The following is a 23,267-nucleotide window of genomic DNA, read 5'->3' on the forward strand; positions in this document are numbered from 1 at the left end:
TGCGTTACTATTTCTACTGCGTTATCAATTTTTCGAGTTACCATCGTATTATATTAGTATAAGATTATGTTATATTTGTAATAGTTGTACCGATCGCATTATCTACGTCTGATAACATATAACCGATTTGAGAACACAAAGATGAAAATAGACGCACACTTCTCACTTCGTTTCATTTCTTTATTTTATTGCTACAATAGTATGTTAAATTGAATGGAATAATTGAATTGAACATTTAATTGAAATATACCTGCTATATCTTCCATATGTTACACTTCTTCTTAGGACTCATAGGGCTGCCCAAAGGACAGGAAAATGTAGCTGTGAAATCCTCATTATTCGAAAGAGTCCCTATGGATCTTAATCGTCCAATACTATGTATGTCTAATTTGGCATCTGTGACTAACGTTTGGGAATCTCTGGTTTCACACCATAACTTAAAGAAAAAGAAGAAAAAATCAAATGAAAACAAAGTAAAACAGAACATACATCGAAGAAAGGTTTTATTCTTTATTAGAATGCGTACATTAGCAGACGATAGAAAGAAAATTTGATTATTGTTGAACATTTCCAAGCCAGGCAGTGTTGATTCTGGTTTGCCGTTTATTATTTCTCTTCGTTTGTACGCTTTGAATGCAGTTCTTAATCCCATGGTATCTGGCATATTTTCGTCGAAAGTCTGATTGCCATAATTCTGTTCGATAATTGACATATCAGTGATATTTATGTTTGATTATAAAATTCTTGATAAATATTTATCGCAATGATATTAATTATTACCTTGATTTTTGGACCAGAAGATGTTCCATCTAAAGTATAGTTGTCGTACTGATCAACGAAACACTGAGCACTTTTATAGTATTGCTTCGTCATTTCATCTGGCCAGTTTATTTCCTCGCCACGTTCATTGAAAAGACGCCCTGAAAATATCTGTAAGTTAATAAAACAGTCACGAGTAAAAATGGTATGAATTTTGACGAAATAGAGCTACTTACTTAGCTCGTCAAATGGATGATGCAATTCGTGTGCTAATAAAAACCCAGTCAACGCGTAATTAATCGTACTGAAGGAAAAGATATCGTAATTAAAGATTCAGTGACCGAATGAGAATTTAAAGAGAAATTTTTTGACGTACTTTGGTTGATTTCTGCTGAAAAATGGTTCCTGTAAATTCGCCAAGGGTACAGCTGTACAATTAGGAAAATCAAACCTTAGTGGCTTGATACATTACGTGTGTTTATATACATATAGCAAAATAAATGGCACTTACTAATTGAATTCGACTGGCTCAAATAAATTGCATTGAGAGTCAAAGGATCGATAATCCATCTATACACAGAAAGACAAATAAATGCTAAGCATTAGATTATAACAGTATATAATTAATGTAAATTATAAGTTCAGATTAAATTAATTTTAAATACTAATATTTACGGTTCCACTATATCTTTATGCTTCAAGAGACGCAATTCCTTTAATTTATAATATCTCTGAACCTCCAATACATTTTCAAAATACTTCGGTCCCATTGTAAGCTGTAAATTAAAGTTAAACCATGAAACTTTCTATTCTCAAGATTATTATAAATAAAAGATTGACAAACATTTGCAGAATAATTTTCCATGATAGTCGCGTTATTATACCAATCCGGGTAACCAATATTTTTTTTTATAAACTTAATTCTTCTTAAAGCCAAATCTTTTATCTCCTTGTTCGCCCAATTCGATTCTTTAATTTCTATCTTCATTTCCTCTTCTATGTCATCCAACGCATTCAATGCCTGATTTATCAGAAAACAAAAGTCTTATCTGTATAATTTAATCTGTCGATCTAACTTACGTAATTCTTAATTTGCACCCTTATTCTGCCCATGTAAATGGCACGAGAATTTTACCGTTTCTATCATGTCATCGGAGAAATATCTTCTTGCGTATTCCACGTGTGCTATGACTTTCGTTAATTCCATCTTCTTGATGCACCAGTCCGACCTACGAATAATTCGAAAATAATCGCGCCACCCGCAACCAGGTAATTCGAACGGCTAATTTAAATTAAATCACCGCCACGTGCCGCTACATACGTGCACGTCATAATCTTAATTGCGCCATATTCGTATTTTACTCGAGTCGCTGTTCTACTTTCCGCAGATGCTTCAAATTTAACGTGAGATATTTTCTGATTATTTAGTGCTTTCTAGATTCCATGTCACTGGACTACGAACGCTTATGCAACTTCATACAATCGAAGAAACAAGTTTTTAAAATTCATAGAAGAAATCGGGAATTTGTAAATTTGTAAATTACAACATTTCTATGAAAAATTCCGAATTTAGAAGTTTTTCAGTTATGAAATTCTTATAAAAAACATAGAAAAATTATAATTAAAGAACGTAGAGAGAAGTTTACTTCACTCACTGAATATTATAAAGAGCACAGCACCGTGTTTATTTTATACATCAGCGTACATTATGTACGTTCTGCGCATTCTTGCACTTTTAATTTTTCCATGCTACGTATACTTTAGCTAATTATTAATTAATAAATTTAATATGATAAATAAATTTGGGGTGAAACTACTTTGAAATTTTAGTGTATTACGTGCATTAAAATTTCTTCTTCTCTATAAAGCAAAACCACCCGAATAGACGTATATCTATTATTAACAATTAAGAAAAATTAGTTTCTTTTACAAGCTAAAAAAAGTTTGCTCTTGAAAGCATTAAATTTCGCACAAATTCATAAATATTCCCAGTCTATTCAGCATAAGTCAATTGCAATTCATTTCGATCAATACTTAAACTCTACATTAACTTCTACGTTGATTCTATTTTATAAAAGTTCTATAATCTGTTATACGAACCTGTTTTGTTGCACGTTTGAATCATTTCCAGTCATTTTCTCATCCAATTTTCGCATTTCGTCGGTAGTTTCTGTGATCATCGATGAAACGAAGCTCCAATGAAGATAATTCACTGTTTGACAAATAATAAATGCATGGAACAAGTATTGTGGACAATTATATTCGTCTTAAATCATTATGATTTTACCTATGGTTCTGCTTGGAGTTTCATCGAGTAAGGAAATTAATTTCTCGTAGTAATCAGGTGAGGTTACTTTTAACATCGTGTCTTCAGAGATATCGATACCCGATTCATTAAAAATATCCATTATCTTGTCTATCCAATTTACCTGTAAGAAATACTTTTGTCAATTAACGACTCATTAAAAACCATTAAAAATAAAATATTTACCATAGATTTGTGTGTACGTGGCTTTAAATTATCGTACCATTTTTGGAAGCCTGCCACAGTCATATTTACATAATCATTTACCATACTGCTTATCTGTAAATTATTGTTATAATTTTAGTCGGTGACAGAGTCCATAGTAAAGCAACTATTTTTTAAACTAATGAAACCTTCAACAATTTCCATTCGAAATTAAATATATCTTCAATTTCCTCTTCTAACTGGTTCCTTGTTGTATTAAATCCTCCAGCCTCAGCTGTTTTCGAAATTATCTTCACAATGTATTTCCAATAACTAAAATCTCTTTTATCAGTGATTGTTAGTGTCTCGTTGTCAGCTTCGAAAAATTCTTCGAGCATCCACGAATACGGTGGCATGTCGGGAACGTCTAACTAGAAACGTTTGAAGGAATTTCTAAAATTGTTACGTACGAATAGAATCGATTACTCACAACCACAGTCTCCTCTTTGGTATCACCATACGCCGTGACTCGGACATCATGCAACAAATTAGATCCTCTTAAATGAGCATAATAATCGTCGATATTCTGCCATTTCTGTTCACTGTCGCGCCATTTGTTTTTTCCTATTATTATCGGCCATCCACCGATTTCATTCAATATGAAGAGTATCGGTTCCATACCTCGCTTATTCATATCCTCTACGAGCAGTGGAAAATTATCGAACCGATAAAATTTTCATGGATAATTTCTTTATAATGAAATTTAACAACATTTCAAATCGTTAAATTATAATATCCCATAAAACCAGTGCAAAGGTACCAGAACAGTCAAAATTGGCGATGTCTACTTTTGTATAGAAATTTTATGGATTATTATTATAACTTTCATTAAATCTTAACTGCTTCTAGATGTTTTGTAACTTTATAAAATTTACAACAATTTCTACTTTGGATAGAAATTTTATAACTTACAAGTCCTATAATTTCCCATTTTTTCCATAGAAATTTCATAAATTTACAAAACGTTAACATTTATGTATTTTGTATTTTTTATGCATCTCTTCAATTAGCTTTCACTTCAATTTCTCTGGTACTTTATATTTAAGTCACCAATAATTCCAGTATTAATTTCGGATTAATTATTGTCTATCGTGTAGTGGCCAATCGTTTATAAATTAGTAATTTAATTAGATCACTACCTGTGTCCATACAAGTTTTGTACCATTGTTTCGCAATTTTTACCGGTGAGATTTCGTCGCCTCGCAACTCCATCTTCATCATTTCTGCAAAATTTTATTCGTTATCCCCAAAGGGAATTTACGAAACGGGTGAAACTTACCCTCGATTCTTCTTTTGTTCTCGTTGTCAGAAATGGCTCGCAATTGCCAGGAATTCTCTCCAAGTGGAAGCGAATGTATCGTTGGCCAGTTGCCGCATGCATATTCATAGAAGTCCACGCAGGGATCCGCGGATGCGTTCATGTTCGTTAGTATCCTCATGGCTGTTTTATACGATCGTCAAAGAAAACGTTCCCTTATTATTTTCTCCTAGCTATTTTCTATTTTGAATAAAACTTTACCGAATCTTTTACACTCCTCAGTTAAACACATGGAACGTCCATCGTTTGTTACATCGGTCGCCCTTGCATCGATGAAAATTATCAAAGAGAATCTGTATAACAACTGAGAATGACTTTGTCTGATTTTACATAATTGTCGTAATAGTATAATTGAAATGAAATAATTTGAATAAAAAGGAAAATAGATTGAATTGTCACGTACAGGAAAATTTCAAGCAACATCGTCTGCGAAATAATACCGTTAATGTTCACGACGACACTAATTATCGAATCTGAATTTCCAGCGTTTATTGCAGAGCCAAATAGCCGATAATAATTTTATATCACGGAGGCGTTATACGATATCTTTATTAATCGGTCATTCGAATGATTTTTGCATCGACATTTCCCCGTCGCCGTGCAATTCGTTGCACACTCGCCAGACAGAATTTCGAAAATAATTTCTTCTCATTGTATTATCAGAAAATCAAATCACACAACGTATTTCATTTCTATCTATCGGTTGTCTCTGAAAAGGTATTTCAGAAACGTTTAGCGCCTCTGTCAGCTTTTAAACGAAACATCGATTGTCAATATCGCGAATTGCTGATTAGGAGTTAATAGTATCAGTATTTCCTGGCCAGTGACTCGAACATTTCTGCATATATCGCCACTGTAATGTTTCATCAGACTCTGTTTGCTTTGGTGACGTTCCACTGTCGTCGAAAATAATAAAGACATATTGTCCAATTACGAGAGGGAACATTCGTTATATTATTCGATCGATGTGTCGCCGCTAATAATTATCGCTGATCAGTATGTTCGACGGTGAAATATAGCATGGTAACCGTCGAACAATTCATTCGTTAAATCAACAAAAATTCTCACGTCGACGAGCAAGAACCTCTGATAAAGCCCGAGTGGAAATTTTCTCTCGTTCTCCTACGATGCATCAACGCGGTTAATAAACAGCTTCCTTTTTTTAGAAAATAACGAAAACAAAGAGAGAGAGAGAGAGAGAGAGAGAGAGAGAGAAAGAAAGAAAGCGGACAAGCTGATAGGAAGCAAAGAACGGAATATCAAGTTGACGTCAATTGAACGATTTAGCCAACGGTTTTTTAAACTGTTGCATTTATTTACATCAGCGATTGCAAAGAAATAATATACATACGAAGCATCGTTGTAAACGTTCTGGTATTTTTTCGTTTCTCGTCCCGTGTTTCCTCACCTCTCTTTTTTAAAACGTATGTATGTTTCCTACGTTTTCACGCCACATTCGAACACCATGGGACTTCGCCTCGACCTCGTTTATTTTAATATTGCATCATCGAAAAAGGATTGAATCAATCTTAAGCTAATTAAATCGCTGGACAAATAGAACATATTTCTGTACTACTGTAGCTTAGTATACGTTTTCTTCGTTCATCTCGCTGTTTATTATTTTATTTCGATCTTCGCATTGCTCTACAGAGTTCAAAGAATTTACCACCGAACGCTGATATAACAACAATAACTCGCTAGTAGACAGAGTATGCATTCGTACATAGTAAAGTGTTATTGGACGATCGTTGATACAATCTTCTGACGATTTACCAACACGTAGCTTGTTACTTTACGTGTCTGGATATAAGATTTTGGAAACTTGATAAAAGAAAAATGATGTAAAAGTAAGTGGAATAATTACGTCGTTGAAATGGAAGGGAAAAGCAAAGAGCGCATGGAATTGAAATAAACAGATGCAGAGTCAATTGAAATATTATAATATATATTCAGAGGAGAAGGAAGAAACGTTGTGCTATAAAATTTCGATAAAAGACTACAAAAAAAAAAAAAAAAGTAGAATCAAATGAAACGTCCCGTTTTTATTATATCGCCATACGGAGAAAACGAGACGAATATATATTATAATTTAATATTAACGCAAATATTCAGAAAGAAATTTATTCATTGGAAAATCACATAAACGTTTAAGCATATTAAGGATAAAATTAAAGGTGCAAAGAATTACACAAAGGGCGCGATCGATCGAAATATTAATGAAAATATCCAGGAGGAAAGGAAGAGGCATTTAATAAAAAAATTTGATTAAAGCTAAATCTGCGGTGGATCATTAAAAATTACGACTGAGATATCAAAGAAATTGGAAAGAAGGAAGGGACCAATTATTCGATAAACAATTTTTTTAAATCAAGCAGCTTATAAAAAGTGTTTCCTTCTTCGAAGAAAACACGATTCAGATGTGTATGTACGATCGTGAAACGTTAACAGATCGTGGAAGATGGTCTCTTCCGACGTGCCCCGCGCCAAATCGAAATCGTGAGCAATCGAACGCGACACGGAAGCGCAAAATTTCGATCACCTGCTACTCGAGAACAACGATGCGAACTAGCTAGCGCAAGCTGATCGACCTGGCCACCTTTTTCTTTATCACCGAATCATTTAAATACCTTAGGGAAGGAAGATTATTTGCTATAGAAACGCCATAGTATTTACAACAGGACGACGTTAAGGCGTCGTTCTAATTCGCGAATTCAATGGAACATCAGTGGAAACTACGATACCATTTTTTTTTCTTTTTTCTTTTTTGATGAAGAGAAATCGACGGTCTATTTTCATCGTCGATGACCTAACTCTACGTTATCTTTAATCGATATCATTATTTTTTTTTTTGTTTTTTTTTTTTTTTTTTAAGACGATCTCAGAACGATTTTGTGAGCAGCGACGAAAAAAATGTACGTTTACACATATGTACTCCATAGTTGTTGCGTATACGTTATTCGTGACACCAATATTTCGAACGATTCAAGCAATCAGGAGAAATTAATCGATTTTAATTACCTTTCCTCTCGTCGTGCCTCGGTAAATATACGATAGTTCTAATTTACATAATATATTGATCACATAATAGATCGTTGACGTCTAATTAAATCGCCAGCAATTTCTGTGGATCTAGGAATTACATTAAATCGAATGAAATTTTCCTGTTTCATCGTACGTTAATCGTAAAGCATAAGTTACTAGACAATTCTATTCAGACGACGTTCCCTTCATTGAAATCTTGAAATAATCGATCGGAACTATCGCAAAGGCGTCAACTGGGTCATTGGTAATCCACCAATCCGAGATTTCAATCGCTCTCTCGTTTCTCCGCTTTTGATCCGCCCCCATTCTGTTCGAAAGTATTTTGGCGGTCCTCCCAATCGTTAATTAAACGTTAGTAGATAGATTAGAGTATCTTTATTTTATCGTTAGAAATATCCGAGGAATATAGAGCTATTTCATAAACAGGATTCTTCGCGTAAGATGCAGCGTTATATTAGAAACGGTCGTTTCCATGGAAACAGCCGTCAAATCGGCCACGCACAATGTCTTTTAATTTCTAAAAATCGCGTCATTGCACGGGAAACTCTTCCGGGCAACGTCGACTACATGTAAATATTGAAAACATTCGCTGCTATGTATTTAAATATTACTTGTCCATTTCTGGAATTGCAAATTTTTCTTCATCGAAAGCGTCCTTACCTTGAGTAACAATTATTTCTTTACTCCACGCTTTTCTCTAGTCTTTTTAGGTCATTCTATAACACGCGAAAGCTCAACGATTGCGCCAGTAGAGTCTCCTATTGTGAAATAATCAGAGCGACGTACCGTGTGCGTCGACGGGATCGCTAATCCTTAGATAATTAAATCGGCATACAATATACGTCAATAGCAGCGAAAGTGTTAACCTCGATTAGCGTCCAAATGGCCGTTAAACTCATCGTTCGAACGGAATCTTTTAGGGGACAAATATCTATGGTATCTCTAAGGTTTGCCTAAATACGATACGGCATTTGAACGAAGCACTTGAACTATTTCAAAAGAGAGGAAGGAATTAATAGTAACTGTTTTATGTACAAGATGATCATTCATTCATGCATCTGTTAAATTTTACTCTCTCGCACGCTGCTCATTCTCTTGTCGCGTTTCATTTTTCATCGAATTTAGATCCACTGTCAGCGAATTATCCTGGAACCACCGCAAAGCATCCTCTTGAAGGCTTGCCTGAACTCTGGTGAAAATACCGTGTATATCACAGGGTTCAGGGTGCTGTTGAAGTAGCCCAGCCACAGGAAGACACTCGCTATTAGCTCTGGTGGTTCGCAGGCATCGCAAGTGGCACGAAGCAACGCGACCAAGAAGAACGGCAACCAACACGCAACAAACGCCCCGGTGATTATCGCGAGCGTTTTCGCAGCTTTTCTCTCGCGTTTCGACTCGATCGTCTCGCGTGTTCTCTTGCTCGAGGAGGTCGAATGGCTGCTAGAAGGATTGGTTACAGTGGTCGTCGTGATAGTCGTTGTCGTTGATACCGTTGATGGTGTGACGGTGGTCGACTGCGTCGCGTTCGCGCCGTTGTACGATGACGACTTCTCCGGCGAGATCGACGAATGGTCCGGCGTGGATCTTGTTATGGTGAACGCTGTTGACTCCTCTCTCGGTCTGAAATGCACGTCAGTTTTAATCAAGCTGCAATTAAAATTATTTTTGACCTCCTTAGGTGGATAGGGATATTTTATACTGTCATAAAAAAGTACAGGGATGTTTCATTGTGTTTCATAGAACGTAAGTTTCATTAGAAAATTAAGAATACGCCTGTGTTAATCGAATGAGAATTAAAATCGATTCTGCGGTAGTGGCTCGATAGAAATATTCTATGTTCGCTTAAAAGTATATGGACATTTGGTTATTTGCGATAGAATATACATAATCTAGTTATAAAATTACGAATGGCCGTAATTCTATGATATTTGTAAATCATGCGGATTATTTGAATTTGGTAGGATTTCATTCTCTGTTGGAGCTATCGCAAAATATAAAATGTAGTTAAATAACGATGCTAAATGTTAACGCGTAATAAAAAGATTGGTATTTGCAAGTGTCAAACGTTATGGAGCAATTTTGTTGTTTTTAGAGAGTTGTCGATTCATTTAGTTGTCAAACTATACTTACATAAAATGCATAAGATTCGTTCAAATTGATAGACTATAATCCTGACAGTAATATCGAAAAACCAATAATGCTTCGATAAATTATATATACAATTTTAATATAAATAACGATAAGTTTTTCAATGAATTTGTATTTCGTACGATGTATGGACACATTTCGAGATTAGTCGTTTGGTTTCTGAAAAATCCCAGCCCATTCACTTTGTTCCATTACGAAGATTAGACAATATCCAGAAAATGGAATTTATCAGTTTGATGTCCTAGTAGTTGAATGAATTTATCGATTCTCCAGGAGGATAGTGAATGTTTCCCTGGAATCCTAAGTTTCCCATTAATTCATACGTGTTGCTATTACGTTCAAGTATTTTTTATGCAAATCGACCAAAGTGTCCACACATTTATGAGCAACATGAGCGTACGTTTAACAAGATTTCTGCTAGAAATGCAACGTAATGCAACGTAACGTTAACAAGCTGTTACGTATAAGTATTCTCAGCGATTCAGCAACGTAATTAGTCTGTGGCGCGCAAGAAACCGGCCTCGTGAAAATCACGAATGGGGAAGGATAGTTAAGGCACGCCGCTAACGAGCCTCGCAACCGTGTATCTATTCAGATTCGTGGGGGAGAAGCGGAACCTTCTTGTGACGAGTCTAAGGATGCCTCTTCTTTCACGAGGTGGTTGCACGATAGTTCCTGGTCTCTTTCTAATTCGCTTTCGTGCCGCCTGAAATATCCTCCAATACAGGAATAGAATAATGAGCAGCGGCAGGTAGAAAGTGGCGCATGTGGCAAAAATCTGCAAATATATTTAAGAAAATTTCACACAATCGAATGGTAAGTATTTCTTATATATATAGGAAAGGTCATACTCTTCTAAAAAAAAAAAAAAAAGAAAAAATGATATCGTTATGCAATAACGGGCGAGTAATATCGTTACGTAACGAGTTTCAATTGAATGAATTTCAATTTCACAGGAAGATTACTCCGGTTAACAAACACCGGTGTTTGTCACAGTGAATATTTGCATTGGTCTTCGTGTATTTTTTTTTCGCTGAATTCCAATCTGTGATCAGATTTTTTTTTCAATCACGCAGAGTTTTTATTATTTATGGAAGAGTAATTTTAGAATTCAATATGTTGCCAACCAATTCTATATCGAAACTTTCTTTTCATTTGATCCTTGTATATAATACGTGTTTCTGTCACCTTGCCCGATATTTCTTCGATATTTCCAACATATTTTCAAAAATATTTCGCTCCCTACAAAATAAACTTTTCATTTGTTTTCTAAATAAACATCGTATCTATCAAATTCTTCGACTATCTGGCAAATAGTCCTTCTTCCAGCATTTCGTATTATACTCCTGTTTACCTAGCAAATGACATAAACGTCAGAAAATCAACAAAGATACACGTGTCGTATGTTTCGTGTGCGATTTTTATTTCTGAATACAGTACAAAGACAATCGAACCTTATACGCGAGGAAAGAAAATTAATTTGTAGACCGCTGTCACCAGATTCGACTTATAACGGATTAATAAAGGTTTAGAGATGTAATTTCGAAATAACTCGAGGAAGATTCTGATTTATCAAGGAGCAGGTACCTGGTATGCAGGGTCCTGCGACACGAGACACGTCCCATCCGCTATACGGACCAAATAATCAGGATCCTTCCAGCCAAGTTGAGGTGCCAACGAGATTCCTAAGGACACCAACCAGACGGTGACGATCAACATACCGATCCGCCGTGGATTCCTTGCCTGAAAGTAAAGAAATTCTTTCACCGGCTATCACACTCTAGAATTGACGAATCCTCGTAACACGAGAATTCCCTTTTCTCTTCAAAATATTTTTATAATGACCCGTTCGAAATTAATATTCAGATCGAGGCCAAAGACGGCTGCATATCGATGATATTTGCAGGATTAAAATAGTAAAACCGTTTTCAAAGTGGCATGAAACGTTTCCACCTCATTGGTTCGAGATAATCAGCTTACTCGATTGCAACAGTATTAAGCGATCATAAATCTCGGATTCCATAGCAGCAACTATCTCCAACATGCGATGGGATATCGTGGGATTCAGATTCGATTAGCTATTGACTGTTAGGGATAGGACGGTGGATTGATTACTAGATACGAGTAGGAAATTTCGATATACTCGTCGATTCTCAAACAGAATTTCCACGTAGAAATTTAACCCTCGGATAATAACGCGTGGATAAGCTACGTACGGTTGTTTTATCGCGCGCTATACCGACGATTATCATCTTACGGCACGGGTAAACTAATTAAAATTCAAACTATACGTTACCAAAACGATTGAAATTAAGATTATTACAGACGAACTAATTAAAAAAGATTCTGCGGTACGTTAAAAAATTATATTCAATCTAACAGACAATGTAAGGAAACATTGGTCAGTTGGCTTTGATCAAATATGAAAAATTCTTAATTGTTTGAAAATCGCGGTTCCACATCTAACTGGACGTTATCCGGGTGCAACGACTCAAATTTCCAATTTCTCCGGCAATTTTACTATAGAAAACATTGCGCGTTATTTCACGATACGGCGCACGAAACAATGCAATGTTTTCGTGTAAAAACGGACCAAACATTCTATGAGCGTACATGCAATAATCCTACTAATTACGTCCTCCGTTTTAATGATCTCTGGCCGTACAAAGGGAAGCAGGACACCGAGCTCGATTATCGAGTCGCATTCTACGATCAATATACACGAGCGTTTCCACGTCCCAGCATATCCTAATCTCCTTCTCGATACTGTCATCCCTCCGGGGTCCACGCGATCGTGACGTAAGTTCGTCATTCGTTACCGTTCTAGTCTCACGAACTACCTGCAGACCGCGACAGTGTTAATTAACCTGTATATAATTGAGATCGGTGACTGCCCAATATCTGTCGACCGCGATAGCCACCAGATGCAATATCGAAGCAGTGCAGCAGAGGACGTCGCTGCTGGTCCACATGTCGCAAAGCTCAGGCCCCAACGACCATCCCGAGTTTATCTGCAATAAACAGAATTATCTGTTAAAGGGGTATACGTCGATGTGTCGTCGTGATGTCGTTCGATCGATCACCACGTGAATGAGAATACTAAGGGTCGGCCCGAACAAGTTCATTGTCACGTGTCATCGATATCGTACCATACGTATTATGTTTTATTCAAGCTGTGTTATTTGAAGGATAGATTCATTATCATAAGTAGACTGTACGCGTTTATGGAGATTCATGTTCTTACGATATATATAATAAGAAACGAATGAATAAGAATTTGTCTCACCCTCTACGTTAGAGTTTCTTAAATTATGGCACACGGACATTTTTTACAATCGCTACGCAAAATGTCAACTGTCTACCGTTAAAGAATCAAGGAAAATTTATCGAGTTATTAATCGACATTAAGTATAAAACACCAGCTTTTGAAGAAATCGTTTATATGGATTTTAGCTCGAAAGTAGCACATTTCTAAAGTGCTCTTAAACACGCTTCTAACAATAGATATCTATTGCCTGTATACATCGAGATTGAATTAAAGTGTGAATGAGAAATTTGTATAAATCAATCTTATTTAGAAACCGACAGGCAAAAATTAATGAAATGTACATACCTATACATACGTATAGTATAATACTTATCTATTGCAGAATGACGATTGTAAACTGGAAATATCGTTTAACTTTGAAAAAACAGATGCTGTAGATGCTGTGTCACGTGAAATATTTACAAGAATAAACAAGCACATTTGTCTCGTCAATGTAAATAAATAAAAATAAATATTAAATATCAATATATAAAAATTTAATTTTGTCCTAATAAGCGGCAATTAGTGATCGAATTATAAATGTAACAATGAATTATTTAAAATCCAACTTCTTTCATTTATTATCGATTAATGTTTTATTTGTATTTGCATTTATTTTATGCACGGATTTATATCGATGGATTAGAGTTGCGTAAAATTTTCAAGACCAAAACAAGGGTGACGAATGGGAAAGTTTTAAGAAGAAGTTATGAATGGAGAAGGTGCTGGCGACATGAAATACTCATTTTGTTCTTTAATTAATTGTTAGGAAGACTGAGAACAGTTAGCGTATTGCAAATTCATAGGTGCATTTATCAGAACGACTGAAGAAATGGAACTGAAACGAAGATCCGTTATATCAAAGTGTCATTTTTTTAATTACAGGAGGAAGAAAATTTTCAAACAATTTATTCAATTACTTGCACAATAACGATATGTAACATTCTCGTCCCAGTCATAAAATATTTTCTAATATTAACATTCGGCAAACTATAAAAATGTACATGGAAGTAAAAGGATATGCTAACAAGAATATCTTCTTCGCTTTAGGATTATTATAACGTACATTCTTTACAATTTTCCATGTAGTTGTCCAAAGTCTGCGATCGTAGGTAAAATTTCCATTTGTTTCCTAGGTAGATGCGCGAGGAATTGATTCTTCCTTTTATTACCGAGACGGAATCTGTTCTCTTTCGCTACGTTCTACCTAGCTAATCATCTGCTAGCTGCCTCCGTGTGCATTAGCCTGTTTCTCGAATAATATTCAAAACGAACGTAAAGTCATTAACGGAATGTCATTTCAGTTTTGCCGGAGCATCATTTCGTTGCATTTGATGGAAGAGTCTAATTACAACGTCTCTTATAGGAGAAAATATGTCTAACAAAAACAGAGAAGGATCTCGACGGCTTGAAATTGTAATATCAGTTTGTTGCGACGCGAAACTACAGTAATAACAGGCGACATAATGAAAATTACTGCAGTGGTGGACCCTCGGCTGCAGAAATTCTCGGCAACTACCAGGCAAACTCCGCGTAGAAGCAGCTATCGTAGTTTTCAATGGTATTCCATGGACATGAAAATTCTGCCGCCTTTATCGATGACAAGCGCGAAATACGTTGAACGCTCATTTCCAATTTGCCACACGCGCAAACACTGAAACTGTCGATACTAAATAACACGCGTCTCGTTACAAACTTGAAAACTTTCTCTCAATTTCGTTATATCCGCTATTCGCCTTCCGCGTTGTATAAAAGCGCAAAAAATTGCACGCGTGTCTGTTTTTCTTCGTATCCCATTCGACGGGAAAAAGAAAATAAAGAACAGCGGGGGGGGGGGGGGGGAATACGGGGAAGAGCACCATTGCGAAAATACCAGCTTTAATGGAACATGTACGTTCCATGGACGTGGTTTCTAACCGAATACGCTAAATAAAACATTCAGACAGTTATATGTGTATATTCGCGAGATTGGCGCAACGTGTTTATCTTGAATGTTTAAAAGCAATCATTAACACATAACCAACAGAAGGGCCGACATAAAATACGACCTACAGTGCTGTAGCCACGGTGCTTTCGATAAAAACGGCCCACGCGATTCATGCGTTTATTGTTGCTGATACTGTAAATGTGAAACGATGAGATTAAATGCATTTCAGTTATCGTGCGGTTTGATAAATCTAGTGCGAGCAACCTGGTAACCGGAAACGATTTACATTCTTCAGATTCTTTACATTAGTTCTATATTTCTACACTTCCACATTTCTATCCTATTTCATATTTCCTATTCCTACATTTCTATCCAAAAATTTGTTTACTTACTGTACCTTTCCCGACCCCCATTCTTCGGATATTTTTACTGATACTCCAAATTCATGCAAAACTTCTAAATATTAGTGTTCCAACTCATTTATACGCTTGCCGAACAACTAGAACCATTTGATTATCAACGCACGGGTTAACTGATAACAGTAAATTAATACTGTTTTAGTCGAGCTATCGCGGGGAGACGCGGTCGTTAGAATACGCGTCAACGGGAGTCGTAAATTCCCGTTACGATTAGAATAATCGACACCACGAATAGTTCGATCCCCGTATTTCGGTTAGGATAATCGGGGTGGTTAATGCGGTATAACACTGGGAGTCAGAGTTATAATAATGTATATTTCCAACACTTTATACAATCACACAAAGTAGTTAACGCCGTTGATTAAGATACAGATAATGAGAGAAGGGTTAGTCTTGGATGAGAGAAGGAGAGCTTTAGGCGCTTTAGGCCCTTGAGAGTTATAGGAACTGTCGGAGTTCTGGATAAGTGAGAGCCTTAGAAGACTCTAGGCCGTGTAGACACCTTGATGAATGATGAAGGAACTCAAAAAGATACAGGAACGGTGAGAGTTGTAGGAAATGCAGGAACTCTAGGCACCGTGAGAGACGATCAAACTCTGAAGCTTATTCTAATGTGAATACGGAGGAAAGCTTGGTATGGGTGTGCCCTTTGAACGAAGAACGCGGATTCGTTCTTTACATTTTTAGTTAGTAAAGTGAGGGAAATAATCCGCGATGTCGATTGGTTGGGACCAATGTTAGGAAGGAAGAGAGGAGGAAGAAACCTCCTACCAACTTGGGTCCTAGGAGACATTGTTTACAGGGAAACTCAGATATTTCGTTAGGTATATCTCCGCTTTCTTCGTAATTCTTAAGAGCACATAATAAACCCAAGGACCCTTCTAAAAAACCAGCTGAAAACACTTCTGGAATTAGAAAGTCCTTTCTGGCAAACAGATTGACGTAAAACATGTGTGCGAACAATGCAGTTAGAATTTCGACTTTATGGTGGGTCCTTAGGCCTGTGGAGGGTTCGAAGGACGGCACGTAGACCGTTGGCTGTCACGCCGCGCGGGATGGAATGCAGATGTGTTGCGCGGCGTAACATCCTCCCCCCGTTGAGAGGGCACCGATCAAAAATCTGTCGAGATAAAATGGATTAAATCTTCCATCCGCCTCCTTGTTGATTGTTGTTGCCCTGTGAACTGTGGCCGTCCAGAGGATGTAGTGGTCGTCAGGAGGAATTTGATGATGCGGCCGAAAGGCCGGTGCGCTGAGGATATTTGTCTGTCCTGGAGTCTGCTTCGCCGCTGCGTCGAAGGACCGTTGACTGCCTTGTAGTCTGGACCGCCGTGGTTCTTGGCATTGCCAAGAAAGTTGCCGCTGAAGTCTACGGACCAAGAAATGTCGTGAAGAGCTCGGCTCGTGAAGTATCGTGGAACACCTCAGCCCTGGAGGTGTCGTTATACATCTCGCCGATTTCCCAAAGGTAGATAATATCTGTATGGAGATGCGTTTTTCATCCGCCTCCTTCGATGTTCGTAGTTGTCTTGACGAGACCGTCGTCGCCAGGGTGAACTCGATGATACGACCGAAAGGCCGTTGCGTAGAGAACACCCGTCTGTCCTGGTGTCTGGTTCGCCGTTGCGTTAAGGGGCTGTTGGTGTTCACGATCCAGGATGTATCGTGAAACAGTTCGGCCCATGCAGTATCGTGGAACACCTCGGCCCATGAGGTGTCCTTGAATAGTTTGCCCCAGGAGGTGTCGTTGAATGAAACTCCGGTGATGCATGGTATAGGTTCAAACACGTCGCAGAGTTGTGTGTTTGATTGGAGGACTGAGCTCCCCCCGATGATCTGCCCCAATTGTGCTATCTTGTCCCACATGTCGTGGATTGTATCATGGTAAGACCGGGAGCAGGGTTCGCCTTTCTTGTATGGTATTTCTGCAACATCAGACTCGTGAAAGTATTGCATGTCATTTGGACATCCTCGTTGCTGTTTCGGCTGAGGAAGCGTGGAGGAGGTCATAGTTGATTGAGGGACGAGGCTCCCCCCGTTGACCCATCCGGATCGCGCCTTCTCTCTGATGGCTGGTAGTTGTACCGGCGTGGTCCAACAATCCGCAAGAGACAGAATCAGAGATTTGTCCCACGTAGTGCTCTGTGGGCTTAGTGGGCAAGTGTTGAAATCAGCTGGCGCGTTCTGAAAACTGCTGACAATTAAATGATTAGTCATAGTGGTAATAACGTGGAGATTATCCCGATTTGGGTTACTCGCAGGCGTGGCTCCTCGCCGTCGTGGCGATAGAGAATTCTTCACGTTAGGTCGCGGAGACAGACTCTCCGATATGATGTCCATGTCAGGTGTAACATGTAAAGTGGTGTTGCCCGGCGGAGTATCACTGTTTTTGTCCGGGACGTGATTCAGTTCCTTCTGGTCTTGCAGATCTGGAACATTCGGCTGATTCGAGACATTTTGTGTAGTTGAAGCAGATGGTTGCGATGCTGACGCTGTGAGCGTGGTTGTCCGATCTCGGGTAGTTGACACGTTGCGAGTGTCATGCGGTGAGCTCCGTGTGGTATACGACGGAATCGCCGTTTGAGTGGATGCGATGGTTTCCGTTGGTGGAATGCGACCGTTGTCGTCTTGGATGAAAGTCGGTCCCTTCCGGTCCAGAGGGTCTCGAGCGATTGATTGATTCAAGACGTTGTGTAACGTCGAATCAGATGATTGCGATGCTGACGCTGCGAACGTGGTTGTCAGATCGCGGGTAGTTGATATGGTGCGAATGTCACGCGGTGAGCTCCGCGTGGTATGCGACGGGATCGGCGCTGGAGTTGAGGCAGTGCCTTCCGTCGGAGGAGTACGACCGTTGTCGTCTTGGAAGAGAATCAGCTCCTTTTGGTCCAGAGGATCTTGAGTGATTGATTGATTCAAGACGTTGTGTGACGTCGAATCAGATGATTGCGATGCTGACGCTGCGAACGTGGTCGTCAGATCGCAGACAGTTGACATGTTGTGAATATCACGCGGTGAGCTCCGCGTGGTATGCGACGGGATCGCCATTTGAGCTGGTGCGATGATTTCCGTCGGCGAAATACGACCGTTGTCGTCTTGGACGAGATTCAGCTTTGTCCGATCCAGAGAATCTCGAGTGATGGACTGATTCAAGACGTTTTGTGACGTTGAATCAGATGGTTGCGATGCTGACGATGGGAATGTGGTTGTCGTCAGATCGCGTGTGGGTGACACGTTATGAGTGTCACGCGCTGAGCTCCGCGTGGTGTGCGACGGGATCGCCATTCGAGTTGCTGCGATGGTTTCCGTCGGCGGAGGTTGATCCTTGTTGTCCTGGATGGGATTCACTTCCTTCCGGTCCAGTGGATCGTGAGAGGTTGGCTGATTCAAAGCATTTCGCGGCAATTTGACACCAGTGGCTGATCCATCGTGTGCCGGTCTCGATGACCGGGGTTGTCGTGCTGTACGTTGGTTACGTCTTAGCCGATCGCATCTATCGTTATACTGTTCTCTGATCTCGAGACCGCGCGTTTGTTCTTCCGGGAGTTTAAGCGACGCGGACTCGCGGCCGACGGTTGATTCGCCGCTTGCCGATTGTGACGGCGTACTTCGTCGTGTCTTGATTAATTGTTTGAGTACTCGGAGATGCAGTCTTTCGTATTCTTCCTCTAGCTCACTGCCGCGCGCGATCTCTCCCTCGTCCAAAGTTACGATTTGGTATTGTAATGCACGGAATTCCTTCTCGTAGGCTTCTAGACGATCTTTAATATGAAGCAAGTCGATCTCTTTCGGACAGCCTGATTGTTCAATGTCGTCGAGTTTTTTTTCGAGGCGTGTAAACTGGGCGATATAGTAGCTCTGGCGTCGACGCAAGGCGGCAAGTTCGTTTTCGGTTGCCATTATGTTTTATGTAATTGATAAGGAAATCGTTTGAACTTACTTCTGTTGGCGATTGTCTACTTTGTGGCAGGAGGCTGTGTGGTTGCGTTTCAACCACCGAATTATACCTCTTCAAAGGTGACGACCCTTTACGTTACTGACCTCGCTGGGGTGGTAACGCTTCCGCTGCTGGTTGTGTTGGATTCACGTGGCACTGTATGAGAGTGGGTGTCACTGGCGTGCACTTTTCACTTGACACAGTATCCGGCTCGAAGGACCATGCTTAGTTCGTACTATCGCGGGGAGACGCGGTCGTTAGAATACGCGTCAACGGGAGTCGTAAATTCCCGTTACGATTAGAATAATCGACACCACGAATAGTTCGATCCCCGTATTTCGGTTAGGATAATCGGGGTGGTTAATGCGGTATAACACTGGGAGTCAGAGTTATAATAATGTATATTTCCAACACTTTATACAATCACACAAAGTAGTTAACGCCGTTGATTAAGATACAGATAATGAGAGAAGGGTTAGTCTTGGATGAGAGAAGGAGAGCTTTAGGCGCTTTAGGCCCTTGAGAGTTATAGGAACTGTCGGAGTTCTGGATAAGTGAGAGCCTTAGAAGACTCTAGGCCGTGTAGACACCTTGATGAATGATGAAGGAACTCAAAAAGATACAGGAACGGTGAGAGTTGTAGGAAATGCAGGAACTCTAGGCACCGTGAGAGACGATCAAACTCTGAAGCTTATTCTAATGTGAATACGGAGGAAAGCTTGGTATGGGTGTGCCCTTTGAACGAAGAACGCGGATTCGTTCTTTACATTTTTAGTTAGTAAAGTGAGGGAAATAATCCGCGATGTCGATTGGTTGGGACCAATGTTAGGAAGGAAGAGAGGAGGAAGAAACCTCCTACCAACTTGGGTCCTAGGAGACATTGTTTACAGGGAAACTCAGATATTTCGTTAGGTATATCTCCGCTTTCTTCGTAATTCTTAAGAGCACATAATAAACCCAAGGACCCTTCTAAAAAACCAGCTGAAAACACTTCTGGAATTAGAAAGTCCTTTCTGGCAAACAGATTGACGTAAAACATGTGTGCGAACAATGCAGTTAGAATTTCGACTTTATGGTGGGTCCTTAGGCCTGTGGAGGGTTCGAAGGACGGCACGTAGACCGTTGGCTGTCACGCCGCGCGGGATGGAATGCAGATGTGTTGCGCGGCGTAACAAATACAAATCCTCATAGTCACGGAAAGACTTCAACTTTGACCATAAAAATTGCCCACAGGAAGTCAACATTTTGTCACCGAAATCTACTCAGTAGATGGAGAAACGCGTGCTTTTTAATCCCGTTTTTGTTTCATCCCGATATCTCAAAAGGTTTTCGAGATATAAGCGTTCATAGTGTCCTTATGTCCCTTAAGATAATGCAAGGACGTCGGACGACCTTGCGATCGTCCTATATCTTTTCCAGGCACAGTATAAAAAACCGTCCAGTCAGTGTCTATCGCTGACCAGCGCGTTTGATGCGAGCTTGTGATAGGTCAGTGACGAGTCGCGAGAGAAAAGCGCAAGCAGGCGACAAGGACAGAGACAATAAACGGCTGAAAGTTATCATCGTCTTTACACGGCGATATCTCCGGAACCGGAAGTTGTATCGTGATAAATGAGGAAGCATTTTAAAGGTGAAGCTTCCACGCTTCCGCTAATCGCTCATTCGTTGATCGGAAGTTACTATCTTTGAAGTTACAGCGGTTCAAAGTTTTGCTAATTTCAATTCGGTTCAATTGACTTTCTGCATGAATTTTATGATAAATATATTAATTTCTGTGGAAAGTTTGCTTACGACAAGTTTGTTAGCAGTGTAACGAAGATTCTAAATTGGTTTGGAATTTACTACATGTACTTTGCATAAAGTGAGTTGATTAATTTTGTTTATTGTTTATTCACGTTGATTGATGTAGCAGTTTTATGAGTTATATTTACTTGTTGATTCAGGAATGAGACGACGATAACTCTGTACGTGTACTGAAAGTCTGGCGAGTTGCAAAAATTTACTCATAATGTCGCTGTTGTTAGTAGCGATCGCTCATTTCTCTGATGTTTCGTGTAAGCCCGTAACATGTGCTCGGGGAATTCCTTCCTCCTACTAGAAGACACGTATGCTTGAATGTATAGTTCTCGAAGTTATGAGTTTTGCCGACGCAGAGAACAAAGAATAAGAGGTAAATAAAAGGAAAAGCAGCGTACTTTATGAAGGACCCTTTGCGCTAGAAAAGAGCGAGGATCCTTTCTTTGCCTTCCCTTGTGTATCTCTCTTATACCTCGTATAAACGAGAACGAATAAAAATTTGTCGTCCCAACCTTCTTCCATTCTCGCTTTTTCCCCTCGTGAAACTTTCCATATTAAAAGAATCACGCAGCTAATTAAATGTTAATGAAAGTACGCGCGTTAACTCGTACGTAGGAGAAAGCTTATCTTAATAGGATGAAGAAAGGAGCACATTTTCTCGTGCTACATTTTTGAAACAATTTTTCTAATCTTCTCCTAGCAGGAAATGTATATATCAAAACCTACGCGTAGAAAGTTAATTGAACGAAACTATCGTAGTCCATATCGATTAAATTGTTTTGTTGTTCTTCGAGCGCGAATGTACCGAAAACTGGTTCGATAAATATGCGTGGCTCGGTAATTACAAATATCGGATGATCCTTGTCCATGGTCTTTACATTCAACGTTGTTCTTTATCGTGATGTTTAATAAACTATTAATAATTTATCACGCGTAATAATTTTCTAAAGTAATAAAAATGGCGATTGTGTCCGATACGGAAGCAAACCGAAGTGCGAGTTTTCTATTCAAAGGCGTTCGCGCACAGAAATCCTAAATCACGAGAAGGTGGAAAGAGAAACAAAGCTGATGCGAGTGGTAAAATAGGAGGGACGATTGATTTAATACGTTGTCCCATTTTTCGAATCCCTGAAGAGCGTTCGGTGTCGCTTACCGAGCGTGTTTCTAAATAAAGCTTCTTCCGCTTCTGTCAAAGTTGCAGAAGACAGCTTCCTTGGTTTGATAAAGTCGACACTTTTTCCATCCTCCTTTGTTCCTCTATTCGAGCATTTACGTAACGAAACGAGGCTACCGCTCTCTAATTTCCATTCAATTTGGTTCCGCCTTGAACCGCCGTGGAACACGTTCACAATTGTTGTTCAACCTGCTTATCGATCGATGAAAGCCTCCTAACTATTTGGTCTTGTTTGATTAACCGAATAGACTGAAAAATAAATTGCAGTAAGACGTGGTTGTTTTATTGAGAAGGATACTCGAGGCGAGATAAGTAATGTGCCTTGTTATCTGTCAAATTTGATTACCGACAATTTTCATGCGATCTACGTTCAAACTCGATATCGGTAACGCGATGCATAGAGTGAAATATATCACCTACTTATATCGACAGTCATCGACGATCGCAGTTTTCTGTCATATTCAAATCATTTCCTCGTTTCCGATATTTTCTCTTGCTGTATCTAAAGCACACGATGTTTTCTTACTCTTTCGTCAGTGTATTAAAAACTAACAGCGTCTTATAATACACAACAATGTTAGTTAATCTACACGAAGTTGTTTTTGTGGTTATGACACATCAAAGTTCAGATAATTGAAACAACATTGCCTTACCGTATATGTACGCGTTGAAGAAGAACGCGGAAAAGCGACGAATTCAATCGTCGATAAGTAGAATTTGTCAAGTATGTGGAAAGAAAAAAGTCTAGAGGAGCAGTATTGTACCGCATCGATGGAAGATATTTTCTCTGGAAACAGAATTTAATTTTCAGGATGTGCATGTTTTCTTTCTTCTTTTTTTTTTTTCTTCTCGTCCGTGATCCATTATACGGAGAAGCAAAACGATCGGCGCATCCGTGAACGTAATCGCAACGTTGTTCGCCGATGTGTT

The 23,267-nt window shown here is 39.1% G+C and overlaps 2 protein-coding genes across 9 annotated transcripts in view; both read right to left on the reverse strand.

The window, feature by feature from the left end:
- Positions 1 to 166: 166 nt before the first annotated feature.
- Positions 167 to 5,784, reverse strand: LOC100648068 (neprilysin-1-like). Of its 2 annotated transcripts, XM_048411472.1 has the most exons (18): positions 4,990 to 5,784; positions 4,788 to 4,879; positions 4,548 to 4,709; positions 4,408 to 4,491; positions 3,699 to 3,907; positions 3,418 to 3,639; positions 3,251 to 3,343; positions 3,047 to 3,188; positions 2,860 to 2,971; positions 1,895 to 1,988; positions 1,604 to 1,780; positions 1,435 to 1,535; positions 1,271 to 1,329; positions 1,136 to 1,187; positions 996 to 1,063; positions 781 to 920; positions 527 to 694; positions 167 to 436 (listed from the first exon to the last, which is right to left on the reverse strand). In XM_048411472.1, exons 1-18 carry the CDS (start codon positions 5,007 to 5,009, stop codon positions 254 to 256), a joined length of 2,178 nt encoding a protein of 725 aa, XP_048267429.1. In that variant the 5' UTR covers positions 5,010 to 5,784; the 3' UTR covers positions 167 to 253. The 2 variants fall into 2 exon arrangements, with proteins under 2 accessions (XP_048267429.1, XP_048267430.1); XM_048411473.1 differs by lacking the exon at positions 1,604 to 1,780.
- Positions 5,785 to 5,879: 95 nt separating this feature from the next.
- Positions 5,880 to 23,267, reverse strand: part of LOC100647940 (5-hydroxytryptamine receptor) — a 168,931-nt gene continuing 151,543 nt past the window's right edge. For all 7 annotated transcript variants that reach the window (XM_048411475.1, XM_012315707.3, XM_003400253.4 and 4 more), the window contains 4 exons: positions 12,644 to 12,787; positions 11,364 to 11,519; positions 10,394 to 10,554; positions 5,880 to 9,248 (listed from right to left, as the gene is read on the reverse strand). In XM_048411475.1, coding sequence (XP_048267432.1) covers positions 8,762 to 9,248; positions 10,394 to 10,554; positions 11,364 to 11,519; positions 12,644 to 12,787 — 948 coding nt within the window. In that variant the 3' untranslated portion in view covers positions 5,880 to 8,761. The remainder of the gene's footprint in view (positions 9,249 to 10,393; positions 10,555 to 11,363; positions 11,520 to 12,643; positions 12,788 to 23,267) is intronic.

Source organism: Bombus terrestris, chromosome 13 (genome assembly GCF_910591885.1).
Source record: "Bombus terrestris chromosome 13, iyBomTerr1.2, whole genome shotgun sequence".
In the NCBI taxonomy this organism is placed as follows: domain Eukaryota; kingdom Metazoa; phylum Arthropoda; class Insecta; order Hymenoptera; family Apidae; genus Bombus; species Bombus terrestris.